This window comes from Mesoplodon mirus (genome assembly GCF_964341445.2).
Source record: "Mesoplodon mirus genome assembly, chromosome: 9".
In the NCBI taxonomy this organism is placed as follows: Eukaryota; Metazoa; Chordata; class Mammalia; order Artiodactyla; family Ziphiidae; genus Mesoplodon; species Mesoplodon mirus.
The window spans coordinates 9796597-9810361 of NC_138985.1; the positions used below are offsets into that span (position 1 = coordinate 9796597).

Genomic DNA, 13765 nt, shown 5'->3' on the forward strand with positions numbered 1-13765 from the left:
ATCCTCCCGGACCAGGGCACGAACCCGTGTCCCCTGCATCGGCAGGCGGACTCTCAACCACTGCGCCACCAGGGAAGCCCCCTATATCTTCTTTTTATATCTTCTTTATCTTCACTTTTATCTTCACTTTTTTTTCTGTCTACCTTTTCTATCAGTTACTAAGAATGGAGTGTTTAAATCTCTGATAGTGATTGTGGATCTGCTTTTCAGTTCCATCAGTTTTTGCTTCATGTATTTGAGTTGCGTTATTAGGTCATTTTATAAATTGACTTTTATCATCATGGAATATCTATCTGGTAAAATTTCTTGTTCTGAAATCTACTTCATTTGATTTTATTACAGATATTTCTGTTTTCTTTAACTCTTTTTTGTTCAGTATATATTTTCCCATCTTAAACTTTTATCTATTTCTATTTAACATGGTTTTCTTGTAGCCAGAATATAGCTGGGTATTAATTTTTTTTATCCAACATAAATATTGCTGACTTTAAATTTAATTATATATAGTTAGAGTCAATATAGCAATTGACATAATTTGGTTTAAATCTAGCTTTAAAATCTAGCTTTATTTACTATTTGTTTCACCTGCTCCTTTTCCTTTTGCATTACTTTGTTTTGGATTAGTTAAGGTAATATTTTCCCTCTTTACAATTTAATTTTATCTCTGCCTATTAGCTTTCTTTCTCTCTTTCCTTCTTCCTTGCTTCCTTTCTCTCTCTCTCTCTCTCTTTCTTTCCTTTATCGTGGTTACTCTAGGATTTACAATACACATCTTTAATTCTAGGGTTTACAGTATATTACACCATTTCACAAATGGTGTAAAAATTACAACAGCATATCCCCATTTTCATCCTGACATTCCCTGGATTACTGTTATACAGTTTACTCCTACATATGCTATAACTTCTAACTACTTGTAATGGTTGTTTCTTTAACAGTCAGTACACTTTAACTAAATTAAAAACAAAACATAGTATTTTATTTTTACCCACATATTTACCATTTCTGCTGATCTCAAATCCATTTCATTGTGGAAACTCAAATTTCCATATACTTTAGTTTTTTCTATCTGAAGAACTTCCTTTACATCTGCTAGCAATGAATTTTCTCAGCTTGGTTTTTCTGAAAATGTCCTTGTGTGTTTTGACTTTATTTTTGAAATGTGTTATTTCTGGTTAAAGTATTCACAGTTGATTTTTTAAAAATTTCAAATGTGTCTTCATTTTATTCTGGCTTGCACAGATTCTGACAAGAAACCTACTGTCATTCTTACATGTGTTCCTCTGTACATATTTTTTTTCTCTAACTATTTTAGGATTTTCTCTTTATCACTGTTTTTCCACAATGTGATTGATGTGCATGGTTTTATTTATCTTTACTCAGCTTGGCATTTGCTGAATTTTTGGGATCTGAAGATTTATAATTTTCTTCAGTTAGGAAAAATTTGGGCCATTATTTCCCCAAATATTTTTTTCCCACCTTCCTTTTTACCCTGGAATTCCAAATACATGTATGTTAGACTGCTTGACACTGTCCCACAGCTGACTGATGCTTTATTTGTTAATTTTCTCTCTGTATTTCATGTTCGAGTTTCTACTGCTATGTCTTTAATTTCACTGACCTTTTATTCTGCAGTGTCTACTCTGTTCTTGAAGCTATCCATTTATCTTTCATTTTAGACATGGTGTTTTTCTCTAGAAGTCCTTCTGAGTCTTGTTTGTATGGGCCATTTTCCACCACATCATAGTTGTGGTCTCCTCTACATCCTGAATGTAGGGAACACATTTGTAATAGCTGCTTGAACATATCCCTGTCTGCTTGTTTCTTCATGTCTGTCACTTCTGTGTCTGGCATTACTGACTTACTTCTGCTCCTGACTATGGGTAATATTTTTCTTCTCCTTTGCATAAAAATAATTTTTAATTGAGTTTTGCTTATTTTGAATGTTAGTTTATTGGTTGCTAGAACTTATTTTAATACTTAAATAGTGTTAGATTCTGTTCCAGCACAAAGTTCTGTACTTGCAATCAGTTGGGTGCTTTTGAGGGTTGCTTTTAAGCTTTGTTCATTAAAGTCCAGAGGAAACTTTAGAGTAGGGCTAACTAAGCCTGACTACAGAGGTGACATCCTTCTAAAGTGTCCACCTGACATCTCATGAACTAAAAAGTTTCTTCCTTCTACTTTGTGGGGACATGGACATTCCCTGTTTGAGCTTCAGAAAATGATCATGCCAGTTCTTTACAATAGGTGTTTCCTCAGCTTTGGTAGTTTCCCTTTAAGGAGGCACAGATCAGTGCTCAAAGATCTGCTCCTTCTCTCTCCCAGATCTCCAGAGCCCCCTCTCTGTAGCTCCCTCCTCCCTGGTATCCTACTCTGCAAATTCTGCTTGGCTTGCCCCTCACCCCCAGAACACCAATCTCTGTCTCCTCAACTGCATGAAAGTGTGAAGCTTTGTATGGATTTCCCTTCCCTGGACTGTGGTTTAGAAACTGTCTCTGGGTAGTAAGCCAGTATGACTGTGGAGTTCACAATGTTCTTCTTCCTTCCTCAGAGAGCTCAGTACTTCACTGCCTCTTGTCTAGTGTCTGGAAGCCATTATTTCTCAAAATTTGTCCAGTTTTCTACATTATTAAGGCAGAATAGTTGAGTGCATGTTACTCCATCTCCTGTACTTCATTAATTTCTTCTGTTATCTTTTTTCTCGCTTTGTACTATTGTTGGTTTCCTTTGCTGTCCATTTTCTAGCATTTTGAGAAGGGAATTTCATTCATCAAGAAAGGTGCTACTGGTGTTTAGTGGGGAGAAGCCAGGAATGCTGCTAATCATCCTACACTGCACAAAATCTCCCCCACAACAAAGAATTATCCAGCCCAAAATGTCATTGCACCAAAGCTGAGAAAACCTGGTTTAACATATTATTTCCATTCTATCATTAGTTTTTCTTCAGGGACTCCAATTATACATATATTCTTTCTTCTTTGCTTATCTTCCTTTTCAACCATTTTCACTCAGATATTTTAAACTAATTCTTCATTCTTCTTCTCTTGGAGGTCTTCCTGCCTTTCTTCAAAGTCCCCCATTAAATTTGTATTTTAATTAAATCTTATTTAATTTTAGTTTCCTTGGGCATCATGTAATTAGAAATTAGGTCTGAATTTTGAAATGAATTTTCTTTCATTTATTTCACCTAAAATTTTATTTGTAAATCTTTGAATTTCTTTATGCAGGCAATTTTCATATTCTCAAATGCTTGCCTGAAAATATATAATAAACTTCAGAGTGTTATATTACAATTTTTTTTATAGATGATTTGGGGAGGAATTTTCTTCACTAAAGTATTTTGATTCTTGTTTTCTGTTTTATTACAGTTTTCTTTAATTCATTCTGTGAATTTTGTGTGGGTTAATATTTGTAGTTCAATGGTACCCGCTTCTGTCAGTGTAGCTAAGTACAGTTTCTTTAATAAAGTTTTTTCCTTATCTTAGTTGACTGTTACCAGAGGGGGTGTATAATCTCCAATTAAATAATTATTTTTGCCTTTCAGGATCTTAAATTTTCCTCTTTTCCTTCTTTTCTTTTTCTTTTAAACTTCTTCTCCTATACAATCGATTCCTTTCAGAAACTGCCATCTCATCACATGTTCTTTTAACTCCTTCTCTGTAGACTTAGACTTTAGACTTAGACATTATCTATATTTTTAGTCTCAGACTTTGTCTATTTATCCATGGTTTTGACCAATTTTAAGCTGGCTTCTGTCTACCATGTAATTTTTCCAAAGCTGTCCTCATTTACCAAAAAAGGGTTTCTGTTGAGATGTTGAGACATGACTTGTTAGGATTTTCTGTTTTCTTTTCTTTTGAACTTGCAGTAATTTGAAATTTAGAATTTCTCTGTCTTCTAGTTATGGTGATGGTAAGGTTTTTGTATACTGTCATTTGTCTTATTCTGCACTGTTTTTGAGGCTATGTGGGGATGCACAGTTTTATGAGGTCAGCACTATATTTGGCTTCCCCAAAGTTATATATTTTTGTTCTTCTTGATTGACATTGGCAGATATTTATCAATTGTTTATCAGTGAACCAACTTGTGGCCTTGGTGTTCTTTTAAAATATATGTTTGTTTTCTCTTTTCTTATTTCTCATTTTATCTCTATTATATCCTCCATTCAACTTAAAAAACTGACTATTTTTTTTTCTCATTTTGAGATGGATGCTGGCTTAGTTCTTAAATTTTCAGGTTTTCTTCTGTTATAACATATTCATTTAAGATTATATATTTTCCTCCAGGCACTGTTATAGTTGCATTCCCACACGTTGCTACAATAATTCTATTTTATTTTATTATTTTATTATTTTTAGTGATAATTTTTGTTTTTATCCCTTAGAAGTTTGTATACAAGAAAACTAAAAGTAAATGAACACCAACATTTACAATTCCAGATCCCTTCATTTTTTAGAATTAGCAGTAGTCAAATTAATATGAAGAACCTGGAGGAGGCCAGGTAGCAGAAAAATATATAAACTATTGACCTAAATATCTTGACAGGCTATGTAACTATTAGAAAATCACTTATTTCTCTCTGGGTTTGTTTCTTCATCTGTTAAATGAAACTTCAGAATTGTATGATTCTTACTGAAGTAGTTACAGATGAAATTATATGATGCCTGGAATTTTCTTTAAAATAACTGAGTGAGTTTAGGATGGGAGTATAGATTATATAAAACTGGCCAAATAATAACTGCTGAAACTGTATGATGGGTACATAGGAGCTCTTTACATTATTGCCTCTACCTTTGTATATGTTTGAACTTTCCCATAAGTTTTAAAATTAATAATATTTTAAGAAGAAACAGATGATTCTTTGTCTCTCATTTTCACAAATTTTACTGCAAGAGGCAAGTACTCTTGCCTCTTTGTGTGGGATCAACACACAAAACCAAGATCACAGGCAACATCTTCAAAATGTTAAAAAGCATAAACTATGTTTAATCTGAACAGAGTCGATAATCTTCATATTGGATGTGTACTATTTTTAAAAACTGATGGTCTTGATTTCTTTTTCACAGATCATGAGAACCAGTCCATCCTGACCACATAAGTGATTTTTTCCTTCTTCTCTGGTTTGTGGTGATTATCTTAGATATTGACAATGTAAGCTGTAGTTCTGATCTATTCTTTGGTTTCTGTTTGACAGTGGAGAATCTGGGGCAGGAAAGACTGTGAACACAGAGAAGCGTGTCACCCAGTACTTTGCAACAATTGCAGTTACTGGAGAGAAGACGGATGAAACTGGCAAAGTGCAGGTGGGTCTGATTGGTGTGTCAGAATCAAGACTGTCAGAGCGCTCAGGAAGCCCAGATGTGAGGACTGCTCTTGTCTTTGCAGGGAACTCTGGAAGATCAAATCATCAATGCCAATCCCCTGCTGGAGGCCTTTAGCAATGCCAAGACTGTGAGGAATGACAACTCCTCTCGCTTTGTGAGTCTCTGGGTCGCAGAGGGTTTTCTAAGGGCTTAAATGCCCAAAAAGGCATGTATGAGTTATTATTCAATCTCTTCTTACTCGTGCACTTCCAGTTTTGTATGTAACGTCATCTTTTTCACTTGCAAGGGTAAATTCATCAGGATCCACTTCGGTACCACAGGGAAATTGGCTTCTGACCGGATCCAAGTCCCTTCTGCCATGTCTGTATCTCCTGTAGTCTGGGGATGATTTGTAACTTGCCCTCTCTCCAGGTTTTCTTCAAAGCTGGCCTGCTGGGTCTTCAGTCAGGGACCCTAACTGGCTCCAGGCTGGTCCCAACCATGGCGGAATCACTTCTGGCCTTTCCTTCCCTGGAGGCTCACTCCTCCCATGATCAATTTTATTTTTTAAATTGAAGTACAGTTGATGTACAACATTATATAATCTACAGGTGTACAATACAGTGATTCACAATTTTTAAAGGTTATAGTCCATTTATAGTTATTGTAAGATATTGGCTATTCCTTGTGTTGTACAATATTTTATTATTCAGTTCAAGATATTTTCTAGTTTCCTTTATGATTTCTTCTTTGGCCCATCACTCATTCATAAATACATTTTTATATTTCCAAATGCATGATTTTCTAGGGTGTTTTGACCTGTCATAATAGTCTTGTGGGCAAAGAATATACTTTGTATGACTTAAAACATTTGATATATTTTTAGACCTGTTTTATGGCATAGTATGTGGTAATTTTTGTAAATGGTCCTTGCAAAAAGATTTATTTATGTATGTCTATTAGGTTGAGTTATTAATTGTGCTGTTTTATTCTACTATATCTAGTTCCAGTATATCTATATGTACTATATTCCCTGGTATCCCATTGTCCTGTTAATTGGCACACAGTTTATGATGATTCCTATCAGGCTGAGTCATTAGCAAATATTTCAGTGCCTTTGCAGATAAAAATCCATGTTTCGCATAGAGGTCACCCAAATAAACCTAACATTCTTAGTGTTATGCACTACTAACAAATATGAAATCTTTGACAAGTCAACTGCTGCTACATCAATATAATTTCTACATCTTTTCTGAAGATTACACATAAACATGGGTAAGAATAAGAGCTGTGTGAGAGATGGAGCAAACAAGCAAATAAAACCAATGGCTCTACTGCCAAAAATGAGGCATGTAGAAATGCAAAATCACATCAATTTTTTATTTCTAATAAGTATTCTAAGTTACAATTGACTACAATTCATTTAAAATATTTTAGATTGTGAGCTTTTCAGCAATTTACAAGATTTGTCACAATTACCTGTTTCCTGTGGGTAATGTATTGATAAAGTTGGTGAGTGATGTGTGGATAAGATTGGTCCTCCTCTAGTTTTAGGGGCAAAGATTCTGAAATCTGTCATTTCCTATTGTTCTTCTTCAAGAAGGTAACTAAATCTTTCCTAGCAGGGTCTGAATTTATGTCTCCCCATTTTCTGGTGGTTCATATTATTGTTCATCATCATCTTGGTTCATCATGTCATTGGTATCATGGCACAGTCTTCCATTGGAATCTGGATTTTTCTCAAATACACAATCTCTTCCACTTCCTGATTAGTCTTGTAAGCTGCCATTTCTATGATATGTAGCTTCAATTTCTTTATGAAATGTTTTAGTTTCCAGGTCCTCAAATTTATCATCTACATAATTTCCTAATAAATATTCATTTTCTAGTAGCTATTCTTCTGCTGGTGCATCTTCTATCTCTGTTCTCTGAATGTTTTGTGTGTACTATTTCATAAAGAAGTGATTAAACTTGATCTTTGACTTCATCTCTAGTGCTCTTGGAATCTGATTCAATGGGAACCTCTACTAATAAATCTAGATATTTCCTAGATTCTTCTGACAAGACTAATAACATTGAATGAGATCTCTCTTTATGTCCTGATACTTTAGCATCATTCACATTAAGATCCTCCATCACCAACAATATCATGTTTCAATTTCCTAGAATTTCTTCATGTTCAACAAGACCTAAAAAAAGATAACAACTGATGCCCAGATTCTAAACAATGCAATTACCATAAACAACGTGAAGAAATAACTTTCAAAAATTTCCTTCTTTCCACTTTTGTGTCTTCTGTGCTTTGTCTGTCTTTTGAGACTCTTGCTGCCATTTTTGTTGGTGCTGGGGCTGAGACCAACAGCTGCTGCTGCTTCTGTCATGATTGGCTTACTAATAATTAATCCTTAATGTACAGAATATGTGAGGGGATGCCGCAGGGAACTCCATAAATAAACAGCAGTGGATACGATAATTGTCCTCACATGTTGCTTCTATCCCATTCTCTTACACATCTAGAATTCCAAATAAACATATATTTTTCTTTTTCACTGTATCCTCTATGATTTTTACTTTCCCTTTGGTATTTTCCATCTTTTTGTAAATTTGTGCATCATCAAGAGTATTTTCCTCTCTTTTATCTACAGTTCTCCAATTCTCTCTTTAACTGTGTCTAATCTGCTACAGCACCCATCTACCTTATTCTTTACTTACTGTATTTTTCAGTTCTGGTACTACATTTTTCTCATTTTGCACTTTCTAATTTCTAACTTATTTACAAAAATTTCGAGCTTATCTTTTTTTCTTCTTTTTGAACATTTTATGCATATTTCCAATGTCTAGAATCAATTTTTGTCTCTCTTTGTTTTCTCTCATTTCTGCTGATTCTCATTCACAGTGTCCTTTCTCTTTATGTGTTTGGTTACTGTTGATTGTGTGTTAAACATTATATTTTAAAAGTTATTGACAGAAATAATTTGAGGCTTAGTAATTAATATACTATCATCCTTCAAAGAAGTTTTATTTGTATGTGTCTGGATTCTGGGAATGATAGCAATCTAGGATCGCCTTAATACCAGTTCAAGACTTGGTTTTCTCTTTTATTGTGAAGCAGCTGTAGTCTGTTCAAGGCTTTTTACTATTGATCTACCCTTACTTCTAAGGTGAAAGCCTTCAGGTGTAGTGGGTGGTTTTCAAAGATCAATTCTAATTTTTGATGTTTTACCCATGAGGCTAGGAAATGTTCAGTTAAAGTTTAGTTTCCCTTTCCAGAATAGCAAATTCCTGTAAGGCCAAAGTGACCCTAAGTGATAGCTTAAATTTTAGAGTTTCTACCCTCTCATTGGCCCAGTAATTTCTCTCCACCTTATTAGATTTTGATATTAAAAAATGTTAATCCAGTTGTTTTTCCATTGGAAGTACTGTCCCATGTTACTTAGCTCCCATTACTGGTAGCAAAATATCAAGATTTTGTCATAAAAGTCTAAGCTTATTTTAAATTTAAATAAGTATGCTCTATAAGCATTTGCAGGACAAGCACAAACTTCAGAATTCTAATTCTACAATAGATAGCTAAGTAAAGCATATAGCCTTGCCATAAACTTGTAGACTTAGATGGAGAAAAAAGGCATTAATGCCTTCAATTTCTTATAATGTTCCCTTTCATTTGCTTTCACGGACTTACCAGAAGGAGCAATAGACTCTTTGAAGAGTCTGGAGATGGAATAAGTGAAACTAACAAATTTTCTTTACCCTTGTAACCAAACTCTGCCTTTTACCTGAATTTAGAATAGCTCAAAACAGGTCAAATCTCCCTTATTTCTAATGCTATAATTTTCTTATAGAGAAAAATGCATAGACGAGGAAAGACATGAAGCTCTGGCATGGGTGGATGGCATCTTGAGTAAAGGAGGCATTGGTGACATTTATTTTGAATGACCTTTTTATTCCATGGCCATATACCCTAGTACATGATTTGTGGGAGGTATGCTCCATTCCTCTTTGTGGTAAAATTAGAAAAGGCAAAGGGAGAGGTGGGGAAAGAGGGAAAAGAAGAAATCAATCTGAATCTCTAAGTACAGAGAATTTATCAGGCATATCAACTTTAGGAAGGAGTACATACAAGAGTAACAGAAATGGAAATTGACTCCTTGAAAGCATCCATATCTTTACTGCTAATAGGCATGGGTTTCTTTTTGGAGTGATGAAAGGGTTCTAAAATTAGATTGTGGCAATGGTTGTACAATTCAGTGAACATCCTAAAAAGAAGAAGAAAAAAACCCCACTGAATTAACACTTCAAATGGGCAAACTTTATGGTGTGTAAAACATACCTCAGTAAAACTGGTTTTTGTTTTTTGCTTTGTTTTATTTATTTATTTATTTATTTATTTATCGGTACGCGGGACTCTCCCTGTTGTGGCCTCTCCCGTTGTGGAGCACAGGCTCCAGACGCGCAGGCTCAGCAGCCATGGCTCACGGGCCCAGCTGCTCCGCGGCACGTGGGATCTTCCCGGACCGGGGCACGAACCCGTGTCCCCTGCACTGGCAGGCGGACTCTCAACCACTGCGCCACCAGGGAAGCCCTGTTTTTTTTTTTTTTTTAATCACTTGTCATATCTATGTATTCCTTGGGGAGTCTTCAAGTAATTTAAATATCATGGGTTTAGAATCTATTAATCCACATAGGATGATTCAGACATATATCTAGGTTTATAGTTTGTGGTCAAAAGTCAGTTGCTTAACATCACAGGACTTCAGATTTCTCAAATAATATGGGGATAACAACACTGTCTTGTCCAGAAGCAGGGACTCAAACACAACTGTTGTTCAATTAATACATGGTGAGAGTGCTCTAGGTGAAGTGTAGGATACGACAAGGAAAAGACACTAGTGGGAATGTGGTTTCAGCTGAAGTCTAGCTTTATTCTGTTTCTTCAAGGAAGTCAGTCATTGGCCAAAGCCTGAGTGGTCAGTGTGGGAGGGTGCAGTGTCCAGCTGGCAGCTGGCAGACATGTAGTGGCCATTGCCCACTGCCACTGGGGAGGGTGCACTTGCCAGTAGAGGGGCCTGTGTTGGGCACTACCATCATCTACTACTCATTCCTCTTCCATAGCACTGTTCTGTTGTAGGGATGCACAGACATGCATAATATACAATGACTGTGAACTTCTACATAGTGCCTGGCACATAAGAGTACTTTATAAATGGTAGCTATTTTTTTTTAAACTTTTTATTTTATATTTGGAGTATAGTTGATTAGCAATGTTGTGTTAGCTTCAGATGTACAGCAAAGTGATTCAGTTATACATATACATGTATCTATTCTTTATCAAATTCTTTTCCCATTTAGGTTGTAACATAATACTGAGCAGAGTTCCCTGTGCTATACAGTAGGTCCTTATTGGTTATCTATTTTAAATATAGCAGCGTGTACACGCCAATCCCAAACTTCCTAACTATTCTTCCCACCCCCCACCCTTCCCCTCTGGTAACCATAAGTTTGTTCTCTAAGTCTGTGAGTCCGTTTCTGTTTTGTAAATAAGTCCATTTGTATCATTTTTTAAATTCTGTATATAAGCAATATCATATGATATTTCTCTTTCTCTATCTGACTTACTTCACTCAGCATGCGTAGCTATTTTTACAGGGCATAAAATATCAAATACAGACAAGGAAATAAATTGATTACAAATACTACATAATGCTATGCAGTAAGAAAACCTTACGGTACATGTTGCTTCCTCATCAAATGTATATAGGTGATTTGCTGAGTATTCTTCACGATGAGGTTGTAAGGCAGTAACTCTCAGTGGGCTTGTCCAACCTGAAAACAAAAATGTATGTGCTTTGGGTACATACGTACGAAATACAAATGTACACAATGCAATAGGAATTTCTTCTTCCACCAGAAATACTTCCTACTAGAAAGCTAAACTGTGTGGTATTGATTTTTCCATGAATTATCTAACAACTTTTCTCAGCAGTGAGAACAGAAGCTCTCTGGAATTTATGTGTTAGATTAATTAAATAGTGTACAATTATTTGTTATTTGTTATTTATTATTGGAAGAGATCTCTTGGGCACTATTAATCTGTGCATGTGCATGCAGACAGGTTGGGGATGGTGGTGACACAAAGGAGTTTACTATGTAGATAATTCAACCTAATGATAAGAGATGGGCATATATAAAAGCTGCCTTCAACAAATATTTACCTCACCACAAATGAAAGCAGATGAATATATAAAGATGGAAAACAGGTTTCCTGGTTTTGAGGTGTTCATGAACAAATGGAAAAGACAGACATGTAAGTAGATAATTTCAGTATAATGTGGTGACTGTGATCATTGTTGAGCTCTGAGTGCTGTGGGAGTGCAGAGGAGGGACATCTAATCCAGCCAGATTGTAGGGAGTTAGGAACATCTTCCTGAAGATAAGACCTGACCTAATCTTGACAACTGAGTATGACTTGGATAACAAAGGGGAAGTGGAGGAAGAAAAGTCATTCCAGATGGGGGAACAGTATGTACAATGGTAGGCTTGCCCTGTGAGAGCAACATCACAACTCTTACTGAAGGTTGGGTATAGCTACATCTTGAAATGGCAGCCAGGGAATGGTGGAAGATGAACAAAAGAGGTAGGCCAATGTCAGGACATGAAAGCCTTGGACCTATCCTCCTTGGTGCGTCTTAATAAGAGAGACTGATAACTTTGGCAAATAATTCTGGTTTGGACAGGGGACTAGTGTAGGTGAAGATAATGGTTGTACCATAGAGATCCTTTTCCTACCGCATGGGGTCTTCTAACTTGGTCCTCCACTTTTTAGCTTTGCCCATGAATTAATCTAACTTAGCAAAAGATGAACTAAAATGTTAAAACTGGGAGCGAGCTGGACAGTACAGAGATATCTAAGCATAGGTGAGATGAATTGTGAGAGGGATTTGGGATAACACAGGAGCACCCTGGTCACCATGGATAGCAATCTGGTGAAGCTCCATAACAGACTACAGCAGTACTTGGGGCTTAATCATGTATATACTTCCTGGCTAAGGTGCCACTGTGACCTCGTGAATTATTTGACCCCCGCTGAGTCTTATTTTTCTTACCTTTAATGATTGCTGTCAGAGTTGTAAAAACTACCATTAATGTATTTAAAGGAGTTGGCAAATTTCTGGCATGCAGTTTATAACATTATCAGTTAGTCGTTGTAACATTTTTAGTACCTATAGTAGGAATGTAGTAATGTCATCTTCATAATGATGATGTTGACTCAGTCAGTATTTGACCAAGCAGGACAGAACGTGCAAACTCAGAAGTGGCGGTGAAGGGCTGGAGAACGGGGGACCCTCTGTGGATTCTGAAGGTAGGTGAGAGAGAGTAGCAGGGGAGAAGGCCTTGACACAGCACTGCTGACTGTGAAGATGGAGCAGGCCATGTGAGGAGACTCCAGGAGCGGAGCGCATCCCCTCCTGCCAGAGAGCAAGGAAACGGGCGCTTCAGATGTCAGGGACTGTTTTCTGCCCAGTTGGAATGAGCCCCAAAGTAGATTTCTCCCCAGACCCTCCAGATAGGAACAAAGAGCACACCTTGACTTTGGCAGTTGGATCTCAAATAGAGGACACAGTTAAGCCTGCTCAGGTTTTTGACCCGCAAACTTGTCGGTAATAAATGGCCTTTGTTTAAAGGTGCTAAGTTTGTGGCAGTTTGTTACAGCAGCAAGAGAAAACGAATACAGAAGCAGGGGCAAGAGGCCAAGGCAGAGTGAAAGAGGCAGTGCTGAATTCCACGAGCATTTCAGTTTTGAGAAGAGGATACTTCTGTCTGTGACTCAGCTGGCCAAAGAAAACCCTCCAGTAGATTCTCATGCCATCAGCAGCAATATGGTGCTTTTTGGTATCCTCTGATTTGAAGCCATTCTAGCAGCTACTTAGAAAAAAAAAAAAAAAGGAAAGTAGAAAAACAAGAAAACTAACATTTTGGCTTTAAGCCAGAGTAGAAGTAAACAGGGCAATGAATTACAACTATATACCTCAGGGGCACTACGCTTACATCTAAGTATGATGACCTCCTTTCTTCTACCTTGTTTCAGTATCTAGTGCTGCAAAATAACCTCAAACCTAGTAGCTTAAAACAACCATTCATCATCTACTGGGGCTCTGAATTGTTCTGTCATAAGGCATAGCTCCGATAGCTGAAAATGTTCAAAATGACCTCACTCACATGGCTGGCAAGTTGGTATTGACTGTTAGCTGGGAGCTCAGCTGGGCCTGATGACCAATGCCTTATTTTTCTTCCCCTCTGGATCTAGGTTGGGTCCCTCACAAAATAGTGACTGAAACTCCAGGGGAAGAATCCCTAAATGACCAATCTCCATGTGCAAGTACTTACCAGGCCTCCACTTGCATCATGCTTGCTAATATCTTATTGGCTAAAGCCACTCCTATGTCCAAGCCCAGAGTCAATGT

The 13765-nt window shown here is 36.7% G+C and overlaps 1 protein-coding gene across 1 annotated transcript in view; it reads right to left on the reverse strand.

The window, feature by feature from the left end:
* SPMIP7 (sperm microtubule inner protein 7) overlaps window positions 1–13765 on the reverse strand; it is a gene marked incomplete at both ends in the record, with an annotated part of 56122 nt that overhangs the window by 36284 nt on the left and 6073 nt on the right. The window contains 1 exon segment of the mRNA XM_082632504.1: window positions 11029–11126. Within this exon segment, the coding sequence (XP_082488630.1) occupies window positions 11029–11126 (98 nt within the window).